General features: G+C 58.5%; 1 protein-coding gene across 2 annotated transcripts in view; it reads right to left on the bottom strand.

Moving 5' to 3' along the window:
* The window catches only part of MAD1L1 (mitotic arrest deficient 1 like 1), a 454,569-nt gene that overhangs the window by 54,623 nt on the left and 376,052 nt on the right, over positions 1–23,894 (bottom strand). For both annotated transcript variants that reach the window (XM_058569410.1, XM_058569409.1), the window contains one exon: positions 14,867–15,057. In XM_058569410.1, the coding sequence (XP_058425393.1) occupies positions 14,867–15,057 (191 nt within the window). The remainder of the gene's footprint in view (positions 1–14,866; positions 15,058–23,894) is intronic.

Here is a 23,894-nt window from a genome sequence, read left to right as displayed (position 1 = left end):
ACCACATCACAAATGACCATGCTTAATGGGCACTTCTTCCAGAAGGAGCAGCATTCCTGCATGCCCAGAGATCTGAGTCTGGAGGAGCTGTCCCAGTTGACAGAAGCCCCCTTTTCCCGGGAACCACTCAGCTCCTCACTGGCTGGTGGCCTGGAGGCCAAACCCCTCGCTTCGTACCCCAACCTCAGCACCACACAAGGGGACGGCTCGTGGCCCCGGGCCCCTGGCTCAGCAGGGATCTCTAGGTACAAGAAAGAAAGGTCACACAGCCTCGTTGGTTTACAGATGAGAAGGCTGACAAGGGCCAGGCTCATGCACAAAAGTCCCAGTGCCCTTAGGGCCTGTATTTCCTCTGCTTTAACAAAAGAAAGCAAAGCAAAACTCCCTTTTCTCTCTTAGTCAGCTCAAAAGCAGATCTTCACTCCAAGTATGGATTCTAGGAACTGACTCGAAGGCCTGACCCTCTGCGTGAAGTCACTGTCCTCCTGGGACCTCTGCCTCCTCATCCACAGAACAAGGCACTGGTGAAAGAGCTGAAGTCTGAGCACGGCGGTGTCACGATCGTTCCATGAAAGTCTGGATGGAACCACGGTGGGCAGGAAGGCAGAAAGGCCCGTAGCTTGACTGGACTTGTAGGTTCTGACACTCAGGGCTCAGGCAGGGTGCCTCCTGGATACTGGGGCTAGCAGGACCACACCCACTGAAGCGACGCCTGGCCAGACGGGCGGCCTGCCTTGCACCCGTACCACACTACGCCCAGCCAACCATCTACCTGCAGCAAATGGTTTGCTCCTCACAACCCCCATCGGGGGACACCAGGGCTGGGGAATAGGTGGCTGGGTCAAGGAGAGGCAGTGCTGGGATTTAAACCCAGGGTTGGCCTGATCCCACCGGCTGGTCTCCGCCCTGGGGCGGGGCCAGTGGGCCAGAGGGGGAGAGCCAAGGGACACAGCATTCCTCAACCCCCCGGATCTGCCTGCGGCTGCTGGGCACAGAAGGAGCGTCCACTTGCCTGCCTGTCCATCTGGCAGAGAAGACCTTAGGAGCCACTGTGTTCTTAACCCAAACCCTGTGCCTCAGTGCCCAAGAGGGGCAAGGGTGGGCCAGCAACCCAGCCAGCACCCCAGTGCACGGGGAGGCCCGGAAGTTGCCCTGTTGGACGTTCCCTGGGTCCACACTTGCATCTTACCTGCCTGCTTCTTGGCCCAACCACGGCAAAACTTTATTTCAATTCCAATGTCACCAGATTGAAAAGCACATCAGACAGTGGCCTGGTCCAGACCAGTAGTGAGGCTGGTCAGCAGATGAGGACGGAGCTACGAGCCTGCTCAGCCTCAGCGCAGGGTGGTCCAGGCTTCAGCCTGGCCAAAGGCCCCAACATGTGGATACAGCTTTCCAGAGGCCATGTGCCAAGGAATTGGCCCTGGGACCATCCGCTCCACACAGCTCCACGAGGGGCTGCCTCCTGCCTGCCCCCTGCCCAGACCAGCTGGTTGGCCCTACTCAGCCACCAAGAGGTCAGGCGGAGGCCACAGCGTCCCTTCTCAGGTCCTTTGCTCTCAGTTTTCCCCCTAGGAGCCTCTGTCCCGACTCTGCTGTGCAGAAAGAGGAAGAAAGCTTAATGCGGGCCTTGAAGTTCAAACCCACAGCCATGAACACCAGGCGGAGGCCAGGTGCGCTCAGACGAAGAAAAGCTCCGGGACATCCCAGCCACTGTCAGCGTCCCAGAGGCTGCGAGGGGCCGCGGGGCTTGGGGGGCCGGTCCCAGGTTAACATCTGACAAGAGGAAGAGCAGGCTTGTTTCAGGACACCTGTCCATGAGCGAGTAGTGAGGGGCCGCTGTACAGGGTGGGGCTGGGCCTTCTGAGCCCCTAATTCCTTGTCCTCCAGCCAGAGCTGTTGCCATGGCAACGCCAAGGCCCACTCCTGGCTGAGTGGCTCCGGCTCCAGCCTGTGCCACAAGATGAGGCCGCCGGACACCTGAGCCGGGCCATGCAGGCTCCTCTCCCCACAGCTCGGCTTCTCTCCTGTCTTGGCCTTGTCCACGTCCTTCCTCTTGCTCCAGCCCCATCCCTGGGGGTGGCTCCAATGAGACAGCTCTCTCCCTGGTGGCTCCCTCCCTGCATCCCCAGGGGAGGCACAGGGGGACAGAGGACGCCGCAGGAGGGCCCTCCCTGCCTCTGCTGCCCCACCCACAGCAACTCACCCTCCATGAAGCCAGCCCCGTGGTGGGCTGCCCTCTTGGCCCTCACTTGCCCTGCCCCGGCGGGCCGCAGGAGTCTGGGGCCTGTGTCCGTTAGACAGGAGTGCCTGAGGGCAGGGGTTTATCCCAGGTAGCTGGTGCCAGCGCAAGGGCCTACGATGGGGGGCAGTGAGCGAGGATGGTGGAGCAGTCTGCTCTGTGCGTGACCAGCACCGAGGAGGGGCAGGCTGGTAAGTCTGCTTATTTATGAGGCTGCTTTAAAAGGAGAGAGTGAGGAGGCTGGAAGGTCACGTCTACACCCACAGGCAGCAAAGCGGAACACTTCCTCAGGGAGCAATATGTCCTGCGCAGATCTCAGCCTGTGTCAACATGCCCCAGCTGGCCGCCAGGTCCCCTCGGCAAGGGCCACGCCACGTGAGGGGAGCATGGGACAGGCAGAAAAGTGGAGAGGCTCGGGGGGGTGGGGGGAGGAGAATGGCTGCATGAGGTGGGGGGTGCTCGCTGGTGCCCACACGCCAAGTCCCTTCCAGGGCAGGCAGGCAGGCAGGCAGCGGGGCCACGGGCAAGCTGGGCACACACGGGGGCCTCAGCCTGAGCCTCTCCCCTGAAAACCGGACGACTGAGCTGGACCCTGCTCTGCTCATCCCCAGGGCCCAACAAGCAGAGATCTGCTGGAAGAGGCAATGGAGGGAGCAGGTCTGTGGGGGTGAGGGGAGGCCGACTGGACCCCAGGCCCTCCTGGCTGCAGGCCAGCATCTCCCTGGGCCGTGTGGGGTGTGGACTGCAGACTTTCCCAGGGGAGCAAAGATTCCAGAGGTGGTGCCAGGAAATATTTATCTCACACAGTTCTGCCCAGTACGTCTGCTGGGGGAGGAAGCTCTGGGTGTGAAAGGAATTGGGGCTGTTGTGATCTCAGGGGCTATGCCTGGCTCCTCTGCGTGGCGGGAGGACAGCACAAGAATCCTCTCAGCTGCTTTTCTAGCATCTGCACTTTGCACACCGTGGGCCTTCACAGCCTCAGAAACATCCAATCAGGCTACTCTTCTTGGGGAAGAGGAGACCCTCTCGGGCTCCAGAGCACCCCACTCCACTGTCTCTCCCTGCTCTCCCAAATTTTGATTTCTCAGGAGCAGGAGCCCATGGGAAGCCCTAGGAGATGCACTGATCAGGTATGACTAGACAGAGGCAGATAGGAGTGTGTGCAAGTGTACACGTGTGTGAACATGAACATGTGTGAGCGTGGGCGTGTGCACATGTGAGCATGAACGTGGGCATGTGTATGCGTGTCTATGTGGGAGTGTGGGTGTGTGTGAGCGTGGGTGTATTGAGCGTTGGTGTGTGTGTGCATGTCTATGTGTCAGCATGGGCATGTGTGTGCATGTCTGTGTGAGCGTGGGCATGTGTGTGCGTGTCTGTGTGTGAACGTGGGCATGTGTGTGCGTGTCTGTGTGTGAGCATAGGTGTGTCTGTGTGAGCGAGAGTGTGTATGAGATCTTCGCAGGGCCAAGCATCACATACCACACCATCCACAGGGCCAGGTAACTTTACACACACCGTCCAAGTGCCCCATCCCGATGACCTAGGAGCCCACACAGCCATCCCCACAGTGCACACGGGGAGATGAGGCTCACAGAGGTGAAGCCACATGAAGATCCCGAGGCTGAGTGGAGGCAGGGTGACAGTCACACCTCAGTGGCTCTGGCCCAAGTCCAGCATCTTCCCATAACCTGACAGGGGCTGTCCTTGCAACAATGCTCCAAAAGTCACCTCCATCTAGCAGACGCTCACACGTCACCAGTTCTGGGCTCACGTGAGACACCAAGGGGGCCATGGACAGGCTGTGGGCCACTGAACCCTAGAGGTGTGAGCCCTAGAGGAGCAGACACACCACCCAGGACAACCCACAGCAAACGTGAGCTCAAGGCAACAACGGACAGGCTCTGTGGCCTCACACTCACCCTGCCCCTGGACCTCCATCTCCCCTACTCCTGGGACCCTCGTGAGCCTGCTGCCTGGGCCGGGCCCAGGCCAGGCCCCAAACGAGCAGCTCCCTGCCCAGGTGCTCGGTGGCCTGGCCCTCAGGAGGACTCTCGCCCCCGCGGAGATGGGGAGGCTGCCTTGGAGCCGGGCTGTGAGAGTCGCCTGATCTGGACACATGAAATGGAAGAAAGGACTGTCGGGGTGAGGGAGCCATGTGGGCTAGGGCTGCAGACTACGGCCCACGGGTTGAATCCAGCTCGCAGCCTGTTTCTGCACGGCCTATGGGCTAAGAATGAGTTCACATATTTAAATGGCCGGGAAAAGTTTTTAAAGCTATTTATAGCAGCTTTATTCATAATCACTAAAAACATGGAAGCAACCAAGATGCCCTTCAATAGGTGAGCAGATAAACTGTGGTCCATCCAGACGATGGAATATGATTCAGCACTAAAAAGAAATGAGCTATCGAGCCATGAAAAGACATGGAGGAACCTTAAATGCACACCACTAAGTGAAAGAAGCCAATCTGAAAAGGCTACACACTGTCTGATTCCAACTACATGACATCCTGGAAAAGACAAAACTGTGGAGACAGTAAAAGATCAGGCGTTTCCAGGGGTAGGGGGAAGGAGGGAGGGATGAACAGGTGGAGTACAGGATTTGTAGGGCAGTGGAACTGTTGTGTAGGATATGACAGTATGCTCTGTCAAACCAACAGAACTGGGCAACACAGCGTGAACCATGGCTTTCACAGTTAATAACAACATAAAAGTACTGGTCCGTCACTTCTAACAAAGGCACCACACCCTGGAGGGCTAGGGACCTGGCCGTACTCCCTCTACCTCCTCTCCACGCACACGTGTGGCCTGCTCATAGATGTGAGCCCGGTGGGCGGTACAGGCATGAGGGGACAGTGCCCCTCCTCCTCCACCCCACAGCCCCTCCTGGCTCTGCTCCTGGGCCGCACAGTGTCCCGGAGAGCAAGCAGCCTCAGCTTCTCCGGGGTTCACGTCTGTGACACTGGGGTGACAGTGCCTGCAGAAAAGTACTTGGACATTCTGGGGGGACCTCCCGACACAGTATCACGTCTGTTGATTATAAGTTTGGGCACTGGGCTGAACAAGGTCCCATCTCTGAGCACTAGAGTCAGCAGGGGGCCGGGCAGGGGCCTGAGACGACCCTTGGGAAGCTCCCCGGCAGCGCTCTGGAAGCAGGTCAGCACCAACGTACCCCCAACCCCAAGGGCAGAGCCCCCGAGGGAGGGACGCCTCACACAAGCCAGACCTCTCGCGCAGGCACTGACTCCACACAACCAATCCTGTGGGTCCAAGCGTCCTGCCCACATCCCCAAGGAGGGACACGAAGGCAGAGGGGCAGCATCCTGCCGAGACCTGCAGACACTGTGCCCCAGAGCCCTCACTGCAGCTGGAGAGGAGAAATCTAGAACCTTCTGAGGACGCTGAGGAGGCAGAAGCAAGCCCAGCCACACCGTGTGTGCTCACAGGGTGAGATTTCCACACACACACACCTTTCCTCTCACCCACACAACCACCCGCAAGTGGACATCATCACATTCCCACTGTGCACATCTAGAAACTCAGGCTCGGCAGTCAAGCCACGCAGAGTGGCCACACTGGACTCGAGCGCCGTCTGTCTGACCCCAGGATCCGTATCCGTCGTCTTGCTCGTCAGCCCCTGTCTGATCCTGCAAGGCCTGTGGGTGATGCTGGGCCCTGAGGAGGGCCCGGGCAGGGAGGGCACCGACAAAGCTGACGGTGTTCACTGGGCACCACGAGTTCATGCTTGGGTTCTGAGTTCCACTGCTGGGTGGCCTGGCATCATGATTCCATTGCCCACTTTTTTTTTTTTTTTTTTGGTGAAGAAGACTGGCCCTTAGCTAATATCTATTGCCAATCTTCCTCTTTTTTGCTGAGGAAGATTAGCCCCGAGCTCACATCTGTGCCTATCTTCCTCTATTTTGTATATGGGACGCCGTCACACATGGCTCGATGAGCAGTGCATAGGCCCACACCCGGGATCCGAACCTGCGAACCCCAGGCTGCAGAAGCAGAGTGCGCGAACTTAGCTGCTAACGCAACCAGGCTGGCCCCCCACGGCCCACTCTTATCATCAGTTTTCTTTCTCATGCAATAAGGAGGTTTCCTTCCCAACCTCCTTAAGAGGAGGAGAAGAAAATTCTTGTGCACTACAGCGAAACCAGGGCTGTGAAAACATCCTGCCCACACACGGAGCTTCTGGAAACTCCCATCCACCTGCACAGCTCAGCAGGCGCCCCTCACAGCAAGCGCATGGCAGGACAAACCTTTCCAACAGAACTTGGAAAGCTTTGGACCTGCTTCTCCTCTCGGAGGAGCAGGCCAGGAAGGAGGCCAGGACCCCACTGGGACGCCGGAGCTGAGAGTTCCTGCCTTTTCTGAGAATGGCGGCCGGCAGGCAGCTCTCCCACCCACGGCAGCAAAGGCCAGCCCGGCCAGGCGCCACGTCTTCCCCTCAAGCAGAGCTCGTGGAGCTGAGCCCAAACCCTCAATTATCCTGGCGCACATCTGCAGAGCCCGCTCAACTGCAACAGCGCTCAGCTTTTTCCAACTCTGCCTTCAGCCCCCTTCCACCTAAAACATCATCTTTGGGAAAATAAAATAAACTAAAGTGGCCAGAAGGCTGCTGTTTGCTGTGATCCTTCCCCAGCCCAGTTCAGCTGCGACCACACAAATCTGTGCACCAGCCCCTAAGCAGCAGGGCCATGACGCAGCATGGGGGGCGGTGGGTCCCCCAGTCCTCCCATCCCCCTGGTCCTCTCGGGCTCATCTCTGCTCCTGTAGTATCTCCCGCTTAGGAGCGCCAGCTCATGTCCAGATCCTTCCTTGTGGCCCTAACGAAGGCTCGGCTCTCTGGGGACGCCCTTCTGAATGTAGAAGACCAGAGTGAGAAGGACCCAGAGAGCATCTAGACCAAACTCCTCATTACGGGTGGGGAAACTGAGTCCCACAGAGTGCAGTGACCTGGCCAAGGGGCACAGCTGGGTCAGGAGCTGGCGCAGGGATGAGATGACTCCAAGGCACCTCACTTCCCGCCTGGCACTCTGGACAGCGCCAGGGGCAGAGGCTGCCTCTCCCTGCGTGCCCAGAAGGCAGTGACTACCTGTAGGTAGAGGTGTGACTCTGGCCGTGGGCCACCTCTATCCCCATGGTCAGTGTGCCGTCTGTCCTCTATTTTCTCTTTCGCTTTCTTCCTGTCAGTCCGTCTGTCCCACAAATCCTCAGCGAGCACTCTGCATGTGCCCGGCCTTGAGCAGGCGGACAGGCAGCAGTAGGGATGGTATGGTCCTCTATCACCGAGCTCAGTGTTCTTGGGGAATAGTGAGCAGGCAGACATGACAGCGGATCTGCCGTCAGGATCAGTTCCGGTCCCCTGGTTAGAGATTTCCTGCCAGAGGCCTGACAGCTCCTCCGTCGTCCTCTCGGAAGTATTCCCAGGGGCCCTCTCCGGGGCCCCCAAGCGTCTGACAGCACTCAACACGGAGCAGCTTGGAGCTTAGCATTCCAGGATTTGGGGAGGCTGAGAAGAGGAGCTGCTCGCAGAGGGGGCCTGGCTCTGAGGAGGCCTCCGACTAAGTTAACAAACACACGCACACCATCCACCAAGTCTGCAGAGACCCTGATGCTTCAGGCCAGCAGGGCCTTGTGGCAGCCATTTCCAGTAGCCCGGCTACAGAAGGCAGGGGAGGCATAGAGGAGAAAGGCGACAGGAAGGGGCAGCCAGGAGCCCCAGCGGTGGGCCAGCGCCGGCCTCCTCCTCCAGTGCCCAGCTCTGGACAGCTGCCCCGCACTCCCTGAGGTGGGGGCAGAGCTGCTGACTCCCCGCAGGACCAGGAACATTCGGGAGGACTCGAGAGCTGGGCTGGGTAGCGGATGAGGTAGGCACGGCGGGGCTCTGACGGCAGGTCAGGGAGAGGAGGGGAGGGTGTCTGTGGGCTGGAGGCTGAACCAGCTGAAGGGACGGACCTTTGCCGGGCCCCTCCTGTTATGGCGACATATGACCCTCACCAGGCCCCTCCCGTCACAGCCACACACGGACCCTCACTGGGCCCCTCCAGTTAGAGCAACACATGGACCCTCATCAGGCCCCTCCCGTCACAGTCATACATGGACCCTCACTGGGCCCCTCCCATTATGGCGACACATGACCTAAACAGGCTGAGTTCTGCCTGAGGTGCCCGTCTGACTGGAGTTACCTTCTCAGGCCCCCTCCCAGTTGGGCCACACGTGAGCTCTGGGCAGACCCCATGGATGCCCCCAGGCCTGGCCCTGCAGGCGCCCACGTGTGCTGGGTGAACGGCAAGTGATGAGCAAGTGAAGGAGCAGAGTGGGACCGGCACCGAGGCCTTCTCTCGTCCAGACAGGATCGCCCACACTCACCATCCATGTCAGGCGAGCTGGCAAAGCAGGCAGTATGGGACAGCCCCTGTGGAGGGGGGGCTACCAGCTGGGCAAGGCTGTGGTAGGCTTTACCTGCAGACCTGGAAGGCCTCTCAGAGGGACCCCCACCAAAGGGGCCAGTGCTGGGCCTGGTGTGGAGGTGGCCGGGGCTGGGTCCTCACAGGAACGCTCACTCCTGGGGCTGGCATGGGCGCACAGCCCCCACTCCAATAGGAGGACGCAGTCTGTGGGGGAAGGGTCTACCCGAGGTCCCAGAGAGTGTCAATGCTAGCTTCAAATGCAGGTCAGCTGGTTCCAAACCCTCTGCTCTCCTCCCTTTACAGCAAGTCACTCCAGTCCTTTCCAAAGAGCCAGGATAACAAGGCAAACCCCCACCCGCCCACCCACTCACACCCGCAGCATCCGACACCAAGGGGGTGACGAGCCTGAAGACAGCAAGGAAGTGGACTTTGTCCTCAGAAAAGCCAGGATCTCGGGGGAGCGGCTATGAGCAAGAAGCCCTGAGGGGCGTGAGGGCCGGGCCAGGAGATGGGAGAGATGGAGTGAGGACACTGGCGCACACAGCACTCGGAGGATGCCAGTCCAAGCACTGTCCTGCTGGTCAGCCAGGTGTTCTGGAAGGTTCCTAACTGTCAGGGGGCCTGTGAGAGGCCCGAGGAGAGAAGGCAGCACCAGGTGGGAGGTCTGGACAGAGGCAGGCCCATGCGTGCACCCATCACACGCACGTGTAAACTTATGTGCATGCACACACGCACTAACGCACACATACACTCACTCACATACACGTGCATGCATGCACACTCTTAGGCCCTTGGAGTTGAGAGGAAGCCAAGGAGGGCCACTCTGCCTGGTTCCCAGGATGGCCCCCAAGCCTGTGGGGGCAGAGCCAGGCTTCCTTCTCATCCTTCTCCTGCCCTTGACACCCTGGGGGTGGGGGCGGCATCTGATTCCCTGAGGCCTTGGAGGATCAACTTTTGCTGAAGGAAGGAGGCTGTGACTCAGTGGTCTCGGTTCTTCCACTTGTCCAGCAGCCACTCCAGCTGACCCACCTGTGGCTGGAGCAGGTCCTGCACCAGGGGCTGCCACGGCATCTGGGGGATTCCTGGGGGGCAGAGCACAGGTGGGGGCACCCGGGCCTCCATGTCATGGACCGGCCCGGCCCTGTGCTACGTCCCCCCTGCTCTTGGGAGAGGCCGGCACGCTGGGCAGGGACACAGGACTCACCTGGCCCAATTACAGGGAACCAGCCCGAGATTTCCGGGGAGAAATGAATACAAACAGCTCCTGCTTCCTGGCCTCCTCCCACCGCCCCTGCTGCTCCCAGGGCTGGCCGATGCTTCAGCTGGCGGGCGGCTGGCGCTAAGCCTGGGGTGGAGGAGGAGGGGACAGAGACCACGAGCTGCTGGCCCCACGAGAGGGCAGAGACACAGGACAGAGGAAGCAGGAGGCACTGTCTGCCCTTGCGCCAGCCACCCCAACTCAGTTCTTTCCAGGACTCAGCAAAGTCTCTCCCCTTAAAGGCTCTGTCCACTCAACCAGCATTGGCAAGCACCTTGTGTGCCAAGCCCTGGTCAGGGACCAAGGATAGGGGCCAGGTGGCCCGTCAGATCCTGGCTCCTGTGCAGTCTACTGTCTAGCGTGGAAGTCAGACCAAAAAGGGGAGGCAACAATAATGCATGCTGGAATCTGAGGGTCAGAGTCCTGACTTGGCAAAACTCATCGCCTGTTCATACCCACACAAGCATTCGAGTTTCCCCCAGGCAAGGGCAGGCGGGGCCCTCTGGGGACCCAGATGCAGGTGGTTCCTGCCCCCAGGAACAACTCATCTAACAGAACGAAAGCCACATGCATAACTATCAGGCAAATGGAAACTGACACGTGTCCTGAGGGGTGTCAGTGGAAGGTGGTCCCATCCCTGGGGAAGATGGGAAGCCTTCCTGGAGGAGGCACCTGTGAGCAGATCCGGGCCTCCATGCTGGGGTGGGACAATCTGACCAGGTGGACAATCTGGGGCAGGGCCCGACTGCAGGGTGTGTAGGGTGATGGACCCACACCAGAGAGGGCAGAGACAGGGGTCCTGGGGACAAATGTGGGCACAGAGGAACAGCTTCTGTCTGCTGAGGGTTCACTTCTCAGAAATAAAATCCTGACAGACCCTGAAACCCAGGGTGGAACCGCAGTGACTGCTGCTGCCCGCCCCCACCCCCGACCCGTTAGGCGCTGTGGTGGGTGTACGGCATGAGCTCATTTACTCCCAACATCTGACTTACAGACGAGGAGACCGAGGCTCAGAGCGGCCTCCAGCTGGGGAACTGCAGTGTGTGCCACTGACCCTCATACTCCAGCTCAAAGTCCAGCACCTTCCCTTGGCGTCAGTGTGGCTCCCAGTCCTGGGATAATGGGACACCCAGCCCACCGAATGGCTACCTCTGCCAGTTCCAGACAGGGATTCTCCGTGTCGGCTCTGAACACCCGTGAGCTCTCCACACTCAGCAAAGGCCCTCCATCGCTTCACTGAATCCTCTCGATAACCCCGTGAGGCCTGAGGAATGAGAACACGGCCGGGGAGCTGAGCACTGCCCCGTGTCACACATCGAGAACACGGTGGCTGTGAGGACACCTTGGCTCCTGAGGCTGCGCTGCGTGACTCCACTTCTCCCGAGTAGGGAGGCCCAGCCAGAACGAGCGGAGGACAGGGGTACCTGTGGGTATCCACGCCTTGCTGGACATCAGCAGACGGCTGAGCCATCACCCCTCCTCTGTTGTCCTTTGAGGGGGCTGCCTCACACCTGCGGCTGCTCACATCCATTCCTCATGGCCTCGGAGCCAGACCTGCAGCTGGAAGGCAAGGGGCTGCCAGGACCCCAAGATGGGCACTTGGAGGAGAAGCCGGGGGAGTGGGCTAAAGGTCAAACAGGAAGGGTCTGGGGAGATGCATCAGGTCGCCAGGACTGCAGGGCACGCTGGACCCTGCAGGGACCTCAGCTCCCGAGACGAGCTCTGGGTGGGAAGGTGTCAGTGTTACTGCACCAACACTGGGAATCCGGCCTGGAGTGAGCCGAGGGTGCTGATATGCTCCCAGAGCCTGAAGGCCTGGACTGAGCAAAACCAGGCCCAGGGGCGTGGGGTCCAGAGAGCCTGGAGGCCTAACGGTGCCTTCTGCCGTCGCCACTCTGCAGTGGCTCTTGAGAGAGAGATGGGTCAGCTCCCCTGGGGCGTGTGGCTTGTGGCCTCTGCCATGCCTGCTCCCCATCCTGGACCCCCTCCCTACCCTCCTGGCCTCAGGAGCCTGGGTGCGGGGCACAGAGGGCTCAAAGGTGGAGGGGAGCAGGTGCTGGATGGCCCCCCAGGAGCTGGAGCCGGCCCTACATCATCCGTTCTCAAGGACATCTTGCTATGGCCAGATCTGAGGGCAGATGAGGAGCCAGGAGGCCATAGCGTGGTCAGGGCCGGAGGAAGCGGGACTAAGATGCTGGGTCTTCCAGGAGAGCTGCTCAGCGCTCCTGTGTGATGGGGAAGACTGAGTGTCCAGCTAATCTGAGACCCCACAGGCAGAAACGGATGTGGGCTACCTGTCCATCCCTCTGTCTCCACATGGGACTGGACAGAGGGTGTAGGCCATGGATAAAGATGGACGGTAATAAGCTACTCACAGACAATGTTTCTAGGACCCACGCAACAGGATATGCAGTGTAAACCCAGCATCCCGATTTTGGAAATACAAATTAACAGATTAAATTAAGTAAATGTATAAACTTATGCAAAGACGCCTGCATGTATGAAACACTGAGAGGAAATGCATCAGAGGTGGCTGTGGCTGTCTTTTGGAGGTGGGATTATAAATAAACTGTGTTCTTCTTTTGGATTTTCAACAATCTATAAATACTAAATACTTTGGAATGTTTTCCCAAGGTTTCGTTGGGGGTAGCTTGTATAAGATTAATCACTTCAGCTAATGAATATGTGAGAATCCACTGAAAACTATGGCTCCTATTTATAAATGTTGATACAATGAGCGATAAGTTAAATAGTGACTCTTCATAACAATTGTTTTGCTCTCTTGTTAGTCCCGTTGAGTCAGTTCTGACTCCCAGTGGCCCCGTGGACAGGACAGCAGAGCGGAACCCCACCCAGTCTTTCTGCACCATCCTCTCACCTTCCGGTACTATGTCAGACAACGCTCCACTGCTATTCATAGGGTTTTCACGGCCAATTTTCTCGGAAGTGGGTAGCCAGGTCCTTCTTCCTAGTCTGTCTGAGTCCGGAAGCTCTACTGAAACCTGTCCACCATGGGTGACCCTGCTGGTACCTGAAATCCCGGTGGCATAGCTTTCAGCATCACAGCCACACGCAGCCACCATAGTATGACAACTGACAGACGGAGTGTGGTTTCCTGACCGGAAACAAACCTGGGCCCTGGCAGTGAGAGTGCCGGATCTTAACCACTAGACCACCAGGCCTGGCCATAAAAATTGTACATCTCTGTTTATTTACTTATCTTTAAAAAAAAAAAACCATGGGATTTCTGCAACGTATTACACACCTATCAGTGATCCTGAATTATTCAAAAGTATGTACAATTACGCAAAAGTGAAGAAGTACATTTCTGTGAGTTTACTTACTTAGAGACTCTGAGTATCTGAATATTCTACTTATTTGAAGGTTGAAGAGTTTCAAGAAGTGTAAAAATGGACAAACAAGACCTAAAGAGTCTGAGAAATCCAGCAGAAATGCTATGACACGTCAGAGGAGAGCAGACACCAGGCTGAGATGCAGCTCTGAAAGCAAGATGGAGAGAGACCACCAAGAAGGAAGAAGACAGGTGGGAGGAGGAGCCGCCACGGAGGCGCCGCCAGGAGCCAGACGAAAACCTTCGAGGTGCAGACTTCCTATAACGCCTAGCCCTGGAAAACTCGGGTTGGATCCCACAGGACCACCTCCTACCTCGTGAGCCCCCACTCCTCCCCCAGTCACGAGAAGCCTGCTTCCCTGTGACCCCTGTGCACCCTCCCTGTGACCTGGCAGCAGGCGCTCTGGTCACAGGCCACTCCCAGTGTCCTCAGAGCCTGGCCTCGGCCAGCACCTCAGCTGGGAGGCAGTAGGGTGGTCACAGGTTTATCATGAAATTTATGATGAAATGAGAGAGGCAATATTTCCTTTACACTCAATTCTGCTCAAAGAGTATAAGTCACACTGGTTACAGTTTTTATATAAAAAAGAAAAAGAAAAGTTTGTTCTTTGTTTCTAAATGGCCAGGAAAGGCTGATGGCCCATTCCACATCGTGGCGGTCCTGGGTGGTAACAGCCACTGCCCGCTGCACCCTTCCTGGAGCAGCCATGTGCCACACTGGGACCACGGCACCATCTTCAGGAGGGGCAGCTCAGGCCGGCGGGGCAGTGACAGGACAGCCCTCTCCACCCTACTTCCAGCTCATGCTGCCAGCCTCCCCCGGCCCTGGTGGGTGACGCAGTAAAACCCTAGCTCTGCTACTGGGACCACTTGCCCCTCACCCCACGGTGCTTCATTCCCCATGACCGACCCAGCCCAGAAACCTAGAAGGCAGCCCAAGCCTCGATGCACACAATTCCACAGGCCCAGTGCTGCCCTGACTCAGGGACCCTGCTCGTGGGGCCCCCAGCCCAGCCCAGCACTGTGCACTGGCAACACTTCCCAGAGCAAGTCAGGGCAAACATAGGCGGAGAGTTCCTGCCCTCCCACCTGCCTGTGGCTCGGGCCCTGGCCTCTCTGGCAAACTTGAAAAGCACGCGCTGGACAGAAACCCAGTGGCTTCTCTTTTCTTGTTCTGTGTGCTGTGTCTCACATTGACCTCTGGCTATGGTCCAGCTGCTCACTTTGGCAGCATCAAAGCCACCTCCCTGTCCCAACACTAACCTTCACCCCTTTACATCAGTCCCCAGTGGGTGCTGCTGATGCTGGTCACCCTCCACCTCGCTGCCCCTGCCCCTCCTAGGGATGGGCTGATGCAGCTGCAGGTGGAGGCCGACGTGGAGAGGAGGCTAGAGTGGGGCTGGGTAGCGGGTGGGCTGGCACTGTCTGTGGAGGTCCAGGACTGTGGGGTGAAGCTGGGGGTGGCTGAGGGGTGGCAGGCCCCCCTCTGCCCGGCTGACCATGCCTTCCCAAGCCCTGGCTGCTCCGGCTGTACGTGATACCTGTCAAGGCCGACGGCCCCGTCACCCACGCCGAGGTGCGTGCTGGTGGGCCTACCTTGAAGATGAGGCAGTCAGCCTTGTGCTCCGCGTACATGGAGGTCAGCCGGTACTGGCTCTCTGTGGTGATGTCTATCTGGTAGCCTGTGAGCGCATAGCAGACCTTCCGGAACTCCTGGATCTTAGTCTGGAAGACCTCCTTCAGCCGCTGGTTCTTCAGCTCTGCACTTTCCACTTGCTTCTTCAGCTCTGAGGGAGGAAAGGACGGACAGGTGAGCTCACCAGCCAGCTGGACACAAGGGGCAGTGCTGGGGCCACAAACCCAGAGGAAGGACAGGGACCCAGAGGAGCAGCAGCATGCCAGGGGCAGAGGTCACTGACTGAGGGACAAGGTTGAGGTAGGGCCCCAACGTGAGCTACTCCTGCCCTGGGAGGGACGGGCTGCACGCCACACCAGCGAGCCCTGACGCGTGCACTCAGTCACCGGATGACACGAACAAGCTGATCAACAGCCTGGCCTTCTGGTAGTAATAATGATCAAGTTATTTTAGCAAAAACAGTAACTCGCAAGACAACAGTGCCTCTGAAAGCCAGCTACCTTCTGGGCTCTGAGCTCCAGACTCAACACCTGGCCTGGTTCCTTTCAAAAGGATTGGCTCTCGGCTGGCACAATGACAACGGGGAGCACCGAAGACTGTCCCGAGTCAGGACACGATGGGCTGGCGATAACGGGGTGTGGACTTGCCCCCTTACCGGCCGACTTCAGGCAGGAATGCTCTGGAGGAGGGGGCACTGACTGGGAACCCTGATCCTGGACTGAGGTCCTGGGTCTGCACACACCACCCGGGTGATTTGACAAACAATGCCCAGTCTGCAGGCAAGTCACTGCCGGGACCAGATGCCCACTCTGAGAAGCAGCGAGGGAACAGGAACAGCGAGAGCAGAGGTTCTTTGGAGATGGCAGATCACGGTGCCCTGGGGGTTCCCCTGCCGGCCACCCGGAGACGAGACCACAGGTGAGGACAGGCTCCTGTGTGGTGGGTCTGAGCGGATCCCCCTGGGCCCACCATCCACCCACCCTGTGCTGCTCTAACTGGACTGTTCAGGGCAGAGGCCCCCTGAGCCCACCTGCCACTCCCGCCACGGTTTATAGCCACACGGGGAGAAACCAGCTGTGCAGAGTCAGCAGGAGGATACACAGCAATTACCACAAATCCTTCACTCAAGGTGCCTTCCAAGTAATTAAACCTCGATTTATCCCCCCATTAATTATCGAGGCTGGCTTTACTTAAGTGTATACGCAGTCGTCTCTGAAGTCAGCTGCTTCCTAGTGGTCCTGTCTGGAGCTGACGGCAGGGAGCCCCTCCAGGGCCTGGGGTTGCCCCCGGGCAGGACGGGAGACCAGCTGGCCAAGGGGGTTGTGGGGAAACCCCAGGTCTCGGAGGTGGTCAGCCTGGGTTTGAGTCTGGCCCTCTCTGCAGGCTGTGTGAGTCCCAGGACTGCCCCACTGTGCCAGGGACAACAGTCCCTCCTCCTCAGGCTGAATCACAGAACCCGTGGTGTGTCCTGTGCTGGTGTGGGCGCCCGTGTCCAGGCCTGGTAACCACCAGCTCCCCAACGGAGCTGAGAGCGGGCAAGGTCAAGTCAGCCAGTTTAAGATGAGAGGATGCAGTCAGGGTCACTTCCTGGAGGAGGTCGGGGGGACAGAGGAGCCTGCGGTTCAGGGACAGAAAGCCATTGAAAACCTCCCTACCCTCCTCTGCTCCTCCTGACCCTTGGCCTCGAGCCTGTCACCACACCCTCTGGCTCTTGGAGCTCGTTGGTCTCAGAGCCACCTTCAGAAGTTGTCGCAAGGATCAAGTTAGATCCTTCAGGAGGCTGGCAGCTGAGCACTGGAAAGGTTCAGGTGATGCCTACGACGGGGGGGGAGCTCAGCTACGCACCAGGCATGGACACCGCCACCAATGCGCCATGAGGTGGCCGTGGACTCTCCCCATTTTACAAACGAGGACACAAGGCCCCAAGAGATCAACCACTTGGCCACAGGTCAATGGCAGAGGTACAGCTGTCCAACCCCAGGGCCAAACTCCTGATAACCCCACCGTCTCTCACATGCTCTGGAACACACCAGGTTCTGAACAGATACCCCAGGGCTTGTCTACACCACCTGCAGCTCTGCGGGGGACTCAGCTTGGCCTAGTACTGGCCACGTTCTGTTTCCGAATGGGGCGTCCTGATACCAGGGCACTGCTCCTTCCGGCCTCTCCACAGCGCACAGAGGGGCCGCACTTGGCACCCATCCACTTGAACGTCCGTCCACCTGGCCGTGTGCCCTGCCCTCACCTGCCCTCTACCCATCACCCGGCTCCACAGCCCTGGCACACATTGTTATTCTAGAGCCAACAGCCTCTCCGCCGGGGACGCAGGCACGGAGTCCTTGATTAATTGAGTAATCAGACTGTGAAATCAAAGGGGTAATTGGCAGCTCTGACCCAAAGCTCTTCCCTGTTCCTCAGCCGGCCCACCCAGGACGGATCCGTCAGCAGGACAAAAATCTCCTCCAGAAGGAAAATTCACTGACCACGCTTCCGCAGTGATGCTTCACCCCTGCCAGAGACGCACTGCCTTTAATAGATCTCAGGTGTCCGATGGGAAAAATTAAATTTTGGTGATAAATGCAGCCTGACCTTGGAGAAGGAAGCAGCCCCTTCGCCTCAGATCTCAGCATGCTCCCTGTTACGCAGTTCACTGGCTCCGATGAGTGGCCGGAACTCAGGTCAATGAGCAGGGGTACGGGGCGGGGGAGGGGGCCTTCCCTCTCGGGTGAAACGTGCCAGCCCACCAGGAGTGGCAGGGTGTGGCCACGCTCACTTTGGGCACCTGCTACTCTGCGCCAGCTACCAGGACCTCCAGGAAAGGCACCTTGCCACCTTCCCCAGCAAGCCCTCACAACACTACGAGGCAGGTCTCCCAGTGCCCTTTGACTGGCAAGAATATGGGGGCTGGGAGAGGCGGTGACTTCCTCAAGGTCACAGCCTGTGGGGTAGAAAGGGGACCTGACCCGTCTGCCTGGTCCAGGTGGGACAGGAGGGATGCAGCTTTCAGGTAAAGCCCACCTGGGTAAAGTGTGCTCTGGGAGGGAAACCCTGAACTGTCACCTTGATTTAGGGCATGGCAGAGTCAGTGTTTTGACCTCCCCTTTATTCTTGTAGTTCAATTGCTTACATAAACGTGAATGAATAATTCACATGATGGTTTGGATTGAATAAATAAAAGATGGGCTTTCTGCCTTGGAAGCGCCACGGCTCTGACACAGCGTCTTCCAAGAGCGAGCTGAGCCTTCCTCTGGGCAGGCTGAGTGGCCTGAGCGAGTGGCACTCGAGAGACGTCCTCTGGGGTCTGTGGTGACCCCACTCCACACCCACCGGGAGGCAGCCAGAGCCGCCCTGTCAAGGCCCAGCGGCTGCTTTCAGGCCTGACCTGCTGGTGATGACCACACGTGGGCAGGCAGAGCCAGCAGAGCAGACAAGTGGCCCCGTCAGGTCTGCCCAGAGCTCCTGGGCCGCCCACCTCAGACCCGCCCTGTCGTGTGAGGCCCAGGCCACTTGGCTGTGCTGGGGATGCAGCACCAGACACTTAGGATGAAGGCCTCACACCTGGGCCCCGGCCGCTGGTGCTCTGGGGAGCCTAGCCAAGGGCCCACCAGGCCCCTCGGCCCTGAGATCAGGCCTACACTCTGTGAGAGGCTGCTGAGACCCTTCACGCCCAGTGAGACTCACTCTCACCCTCTCTTGCCTCTCCTGCCCTCCACTGCGCTGGCCAGGGGAAACTGTTCATAAACCACCATCTTACCTCCCTGCCCGAGGCCTTCCCTCCTCACCTGCTGTCACCTCGCCCCCAACACCTTGGGCCCCTCCTTCCCTCTCCAGCCCTTCACACAGGCTCTCCACACGTCCTCGGTGAGGGACAGGGGATGAGGAGGGAGGCCGGTGGACAAGCAGGCATCAGAGAAGAGAGGCACATGATCATCCCGAACCCAGGTGCAGAGGCAGGTGGAGCCTGTGTGGGCCAGGATGGACATGGAGGTCAAGGGGCAGCTGAGGCCAGGGCTTCTGAGCAGCGCCCTCTGCTCCCTGACCTGGCCTGCGGGCTGGCCCAGGCCTACCGGTGGCTTCCACGTCCACGGGAGGTCATCCGAGAGCTCTGGCCTCCACTCCTCCTCTGCCATCTATCCCCAAGCCCTGGCTCCTTCTGGACTCACAGAAGGCAGCTGTGAATCTCCGTGGGAAAGACGCAGAACAAAAATAAACTTCGCTCTGTTATATAAAGGCTGGCAGGAGGAGAGCTGCTTCACCCCGAGAGCAGAGATGTCAGGATAAAGGAGCGTTCGTGGGCACATGCCTCTGTGATCCCGTTCACAGCCTGAATGTGGAGAACGGTTTTATTCCAGAGGGGTGGGTAGATCAAGGGAGAGGCAGAGGGACGGCCGGACGCAGACACGCAGGAGAAGTCAGGCCGGAGCCCAGCCTGGCATCAGCAGGGCTCCAGCACGTGGCCTCACTGGCCAGCAGAGCCCAACTGTGCTTCTCTTTCACTGAAAGTGCACACACCACAGCGACTGCACTTCCTTCTTACCAGTCTGCAGGCGAAAGGGCAGGGAGTGGGGGTGGAAAAGGTCTCTGCTCTGTGCTCTTGCGCAGCCCCGAGGGCCGCCGGCACTTGCAGCAGTACCTCCAGCTCTCAGTCAGACCCGCGGGATGGCTGACCCACACTCTGGGAGGGAGACGGGGTCCAGGCCTTTCAGAGAAGGAAGGAGCCAGCACCTGGCACTTTCCTCTCAGGTCTTTTTATTCCTCAGAGTGTTAAGACACACACGCAGATAAGACGGCGGCAGAAACACTTTTAACGATGCAAATGGCTCTCAGGAGCGTGGTCCCCGGGGTCCGCTTGCCCATGTCCCTCCTTTTCTGTGGGCCTAAGCTGTGCCCACACCCGATCCAGGCCAGACAGCACTGGACCACAGCCAGCTGGGCTGTGGGTGATGGGTACTGCCCACCGAGGGAGCCTGGGCCTGGTCTGACCCTGCACTGATGCCCTGCTGAGAGCTGGCCAGCCCTGTCCTGCAGCTGTTCTCTGTGGACAGACAGACCTCCAGCACCACCACTCGCTCCATCCAAGTCTAGAACGATTCTGACAGTAGAGCAAGTACCGTCCCCTGCTCCCCAAGCACCGGCCCCCATCCACCGGGGCTGAGTGTGGTGGATTCAGCTACCCTGCGAGGAAGCCAGCCGGCACAGGAGACGTCAAACTCCACAGAGAGCAGACCCGGGAGCGGAACATGGGGTTGCTGGACTCCAAGGTCGAGCTGCTTTGTGGCTTGAGGCCTCCCGCCAGGGTCACCCAGGAGCTCTGCCGCTCGGCCCAGGCCAGCCTTGGCGGCAGGTCAGGCCCTCTCTTCTCTGGGCTCCCACTCCTCCCTCTGCCCTATGTCCAGCCCCAGTCCTGCAAGGGCCCAAGTCCTCTGGACAGAATTGTAAGCTCCTAAGGGAAGACGTGGTCTGAAAGAAAACTCTCTCCTGTGGCCATCAGGCCGTTGCTGAGTGACCGGCCTGCTGCCTCTGCAGTTCCATCTGCGCTGGCTTTACTCCATGCCCAGAAGGCATGCTCGGCTCCCTACCTCAGGGCCTTTGCAGTTGTCTGGAGTAGCTTCCTCCGCTTCCTCACTAACTCTCATATGTCCCAGCTTTAAACTCACGTCTCTGGAAGAGAGCTAGTCTCTGGTTATATATTCTCAGTGCCCACTGTGTTTCCCTTCATAGTATCTATCATAACATAAAGAAGCATTTTTTAAAAAGTCTTTGCTTAATGCTCATTGCCTCCAGTGACTCTGCTCCACTCAGGTGAGGACCAGGCCTTTGTGTCATTACTGTGTCCCCAGTGCATTTTGAGGATCCTGCAGTGCTACTGCCGTTTCTCCACTAACCCCAATTCACAGCCCCAGAGAAGCTTTACAGTCAGTTTACAGACGTCAACACACACACACACGGGGACTTCCCTTAAGACATGGTGAATGGAACGGATCCTCGAACTCACGTGTTTATCCTTGCTCCCTCCTGAATGACAGTAGAGGGACGAGAGGCGGCAGCAGTGGACAAGAAGGGTGGACAGAATTTTCTCTTTCTTCAGAAGAGGAAAAGCAGACAGACGAGAGGACAGGGACTCGGCAGACCAGGGATAGCAGGAACTATCTCGAGGCCGCTGGAGCAGGAACAGGGCCCAGGAGGCACAAGTGCGGGTGGAGCCAGTGGGAAGGTCACTCCTCCGTCCCCCAGGTGACGGCAACGCCCCTCTCGCAGAGGAGACAAGTTTCCCCTGCAGGGACACTGAGCCCAACAGGCTCGGTCGGACGTTAGGTTGAGCTGAAGGAAAGGGTGACCCGGGAGAACTAAGAGACTGCTAAGAACCGCCCCCACCATCCTGGGCAGCCAGGCTCACGCCCACAGGGAAAGGATGAGGACTTAGGGCAGCCAGCCAGCTGTGGCACAGCCCCATCTCAGCAGCTTGCTTCCTGAGAAGCCAACCTGCGAGATGCTGACACGGATCCACACCTGTGCAGGGAAGGAGGCGGCAGCAGAGGCTCAGCAGGAGGAAGTCAGCCTCAGCCCCCAGCCCAGCTGACCCAGTGGGGGTGGCAGGAAGCTCTGCAGGACAGCAAGGCCTTGCACGGGCCTCCTCAGTCACCCACAGGCCACCCCATCTGCACCCCGGGGGCTGGCAGCCGAGCTCCCCGCTGACCCCATCGCCCCACCCGCAGCTGGGTGGCCGCGCATCTCTGTGTCCAGTGGACCAGCCCGAGGTGGGGGCCCCTGCCAACCAGCCCATCCAGAGAACAGGCAAGCAGAGGGCAGCGCCTGCCTCTGACACAGAGACAGATGTGGGGGGCCGCCAGACTGAGTTGCAGGAAGCTCCTAACGTGAAAATGGCTGGAAGAGAAGAGAGCAGTAGGCACAGCCACAACCGAGACCTCCAGCCTCACTGAAGAAGTCTGTCCGAAGCACAACAGGGCTGCTGGGAGGTACAAATATCATCACAGACACACACACCCACGCAAGGGTTAAAAGATAAGCAGAGACATTTCCCAGAAAGTGCCCTTTTTAAGAAAAAAAATCCAGAGATGGAAAATAACAAAGAAAAGATAAAACAAGAGCTCCTGGGAGCTCTGACTTCGAACCCACAGGAATTACACATAAAGAGATTACAGCCCTGGGAAGAGAGAGATTATCAAGGAAACCACATGAGGAAAACATCCAGAAGCGAAGGATGTGTGTCTCCAGGCTGCACAGGCAGAACCCGATGACGGTCAGAACGCCACGGAGAAAACCCACAGAATGCCCCAAGAATGGGTATCCCACTGGGCAGTGATTATCAGTTAACACCACCCAGGGCAGGTGACAGGACTGGTCAGTGGAGGGTGCGCACAGCTTGGAGGAAACTGAGCCCCCACCTAGAAGGTTACACTTGGCCACACGCCGATCTGAGTGGACCAGGGACACTCTCATCCACACAGGGTCTCAAAGATGACCCTGCCCATTCTCAGCTCCTGAAGGACACGCCCTACCAAACAGAGACACAGCAGAGAGAGAAAGATGGGATTCAGGGAACACCCAGCAGAGGGAGACAGGAAGGCAACTGCTCTGAGGGCGAGGGGGGGGCTGGGCGAGTGCTGGGCAAGCAGCCAAGGGGCATGAAGTCCCCATCAGAACAGGGAGACAGGGTGCAGGGGGACGGGAGGGACACAGACAAGGACAAGAAAGCAATCCCAGAGCTAATGGAGGGCCAGCTGTGTCTCCAAGTCCTGGGAAGAGGGTGACAGCTCCACCAGAAGATTCAAGAGCATCAGACCCATCAAGCAGAAAACCTTGACATGAGAGAATGAGGCACACGGTGAGTCTGGGGCAAAAAGACAGAGGCACCTCCCAGATGGGAGAAGCAGCCCACGCAACCAGCTGACACTGTGTGCTCCAGCCATCAAAAATACGCACAAAGTCACGAGACTGCAAGGTACTGAATATGGATTCAGTACTTGTGAGGGGGGCAGGAAGACAAGTGTGCATGTGTGTGCACACTCACGGGGCATAAGAAAGTTAAGCCTCACTTCCACTGAAAACCCAAGAATCTGTGTGAGCACGGGCCATCCAGAAATGGAGGGGGGCGCAGAAGAGCAGGTGTGGGGGTGCTGCATTTTGGGGGTGCAGTAGCATTTGGCTTTTTTTGTGTATGTGTGTGAGGAAGATCAGCCCTGAGCTAACATCCACGCCAATCCTCCTATTTTTGCTGAGGAAGACTGGCCCTGGGCTAACATCCGTGCCCATCTTCCTCCACTTTACATGGGACGCCGCGACAGCATGGCCTGACAAGCAGTGCGTCGGTGTGCGCCCGGGATCCGAACCCAGGCTGCCAACAGCGGAGCGCGCGTACTTAAGCACTATGCCACAGGGCCTGCCCCCACATTTGGCTTTTTATTACATGACAACGTGGGAGACAAAGCTCGAACTATAAGTGGGACCACCCCACACCCCTCTGTTGGGTATGGAGTAAAGACCCCCACAGGATGAGCTTCCTAGTGGCCTCACGAGGAAACTCCTGGACTTGAGGCAGGCAGGAAGGGGCTGCCCGCTCTGCCTCCCTCCTGCTCATGCCCATTCTCGCTGTGGCCAACAATGGTCACTAGGAGAGCATGTGCTGACCGCAGGGGCTTGGAAAGGGCTTTCGTCCCTGAGAATGATGGGTATGAGAGCCCAGGACAGGTGGTGGGGACCGACGTCACCAGGGGTGGCTGGTGCTGAAACTGGACTCCCCCACCACCCTCCCTACCCCCACCCAACGAATGGGTCCCCCACTATCCTCCTAACCCTCCCACTGTGGCAGATCCCACAGTGAGGGAAGTGGGAAGAGGGGGTGCAAGACCCAGCCCTGGTCACGGGCACAGAGAAGAGAAGCCCTGCGCCTGCTGGGGACCGGGCCTCTGCCGGCTGAGCCATCAAAGGCCTTTGGCAGTTGCGGCTCCTGCAGCAGCTCTTTGTTTA

Source organism: Diceros bicornis, chromosome 26, assembly GCF_020826845.1.
Source record: "Diceros bicornis minor isolate mBicDic1 chromosome 26, mDicBic1.mat.cur, whole genome shotgun sequence".
In the NCBI taxonomy this organism is placed as follows: Eukaryota; Metazoa; Chordata; class Mammalia; order Perissodactyla; family Rhinocerotidae; genus Diceros; species Diceros bicornis.
The sequence above is the reverse complement of the archived record's forward strand: the minus strand, read 5'-3'. Positions and strand labels throughout refer to the sequence as shown.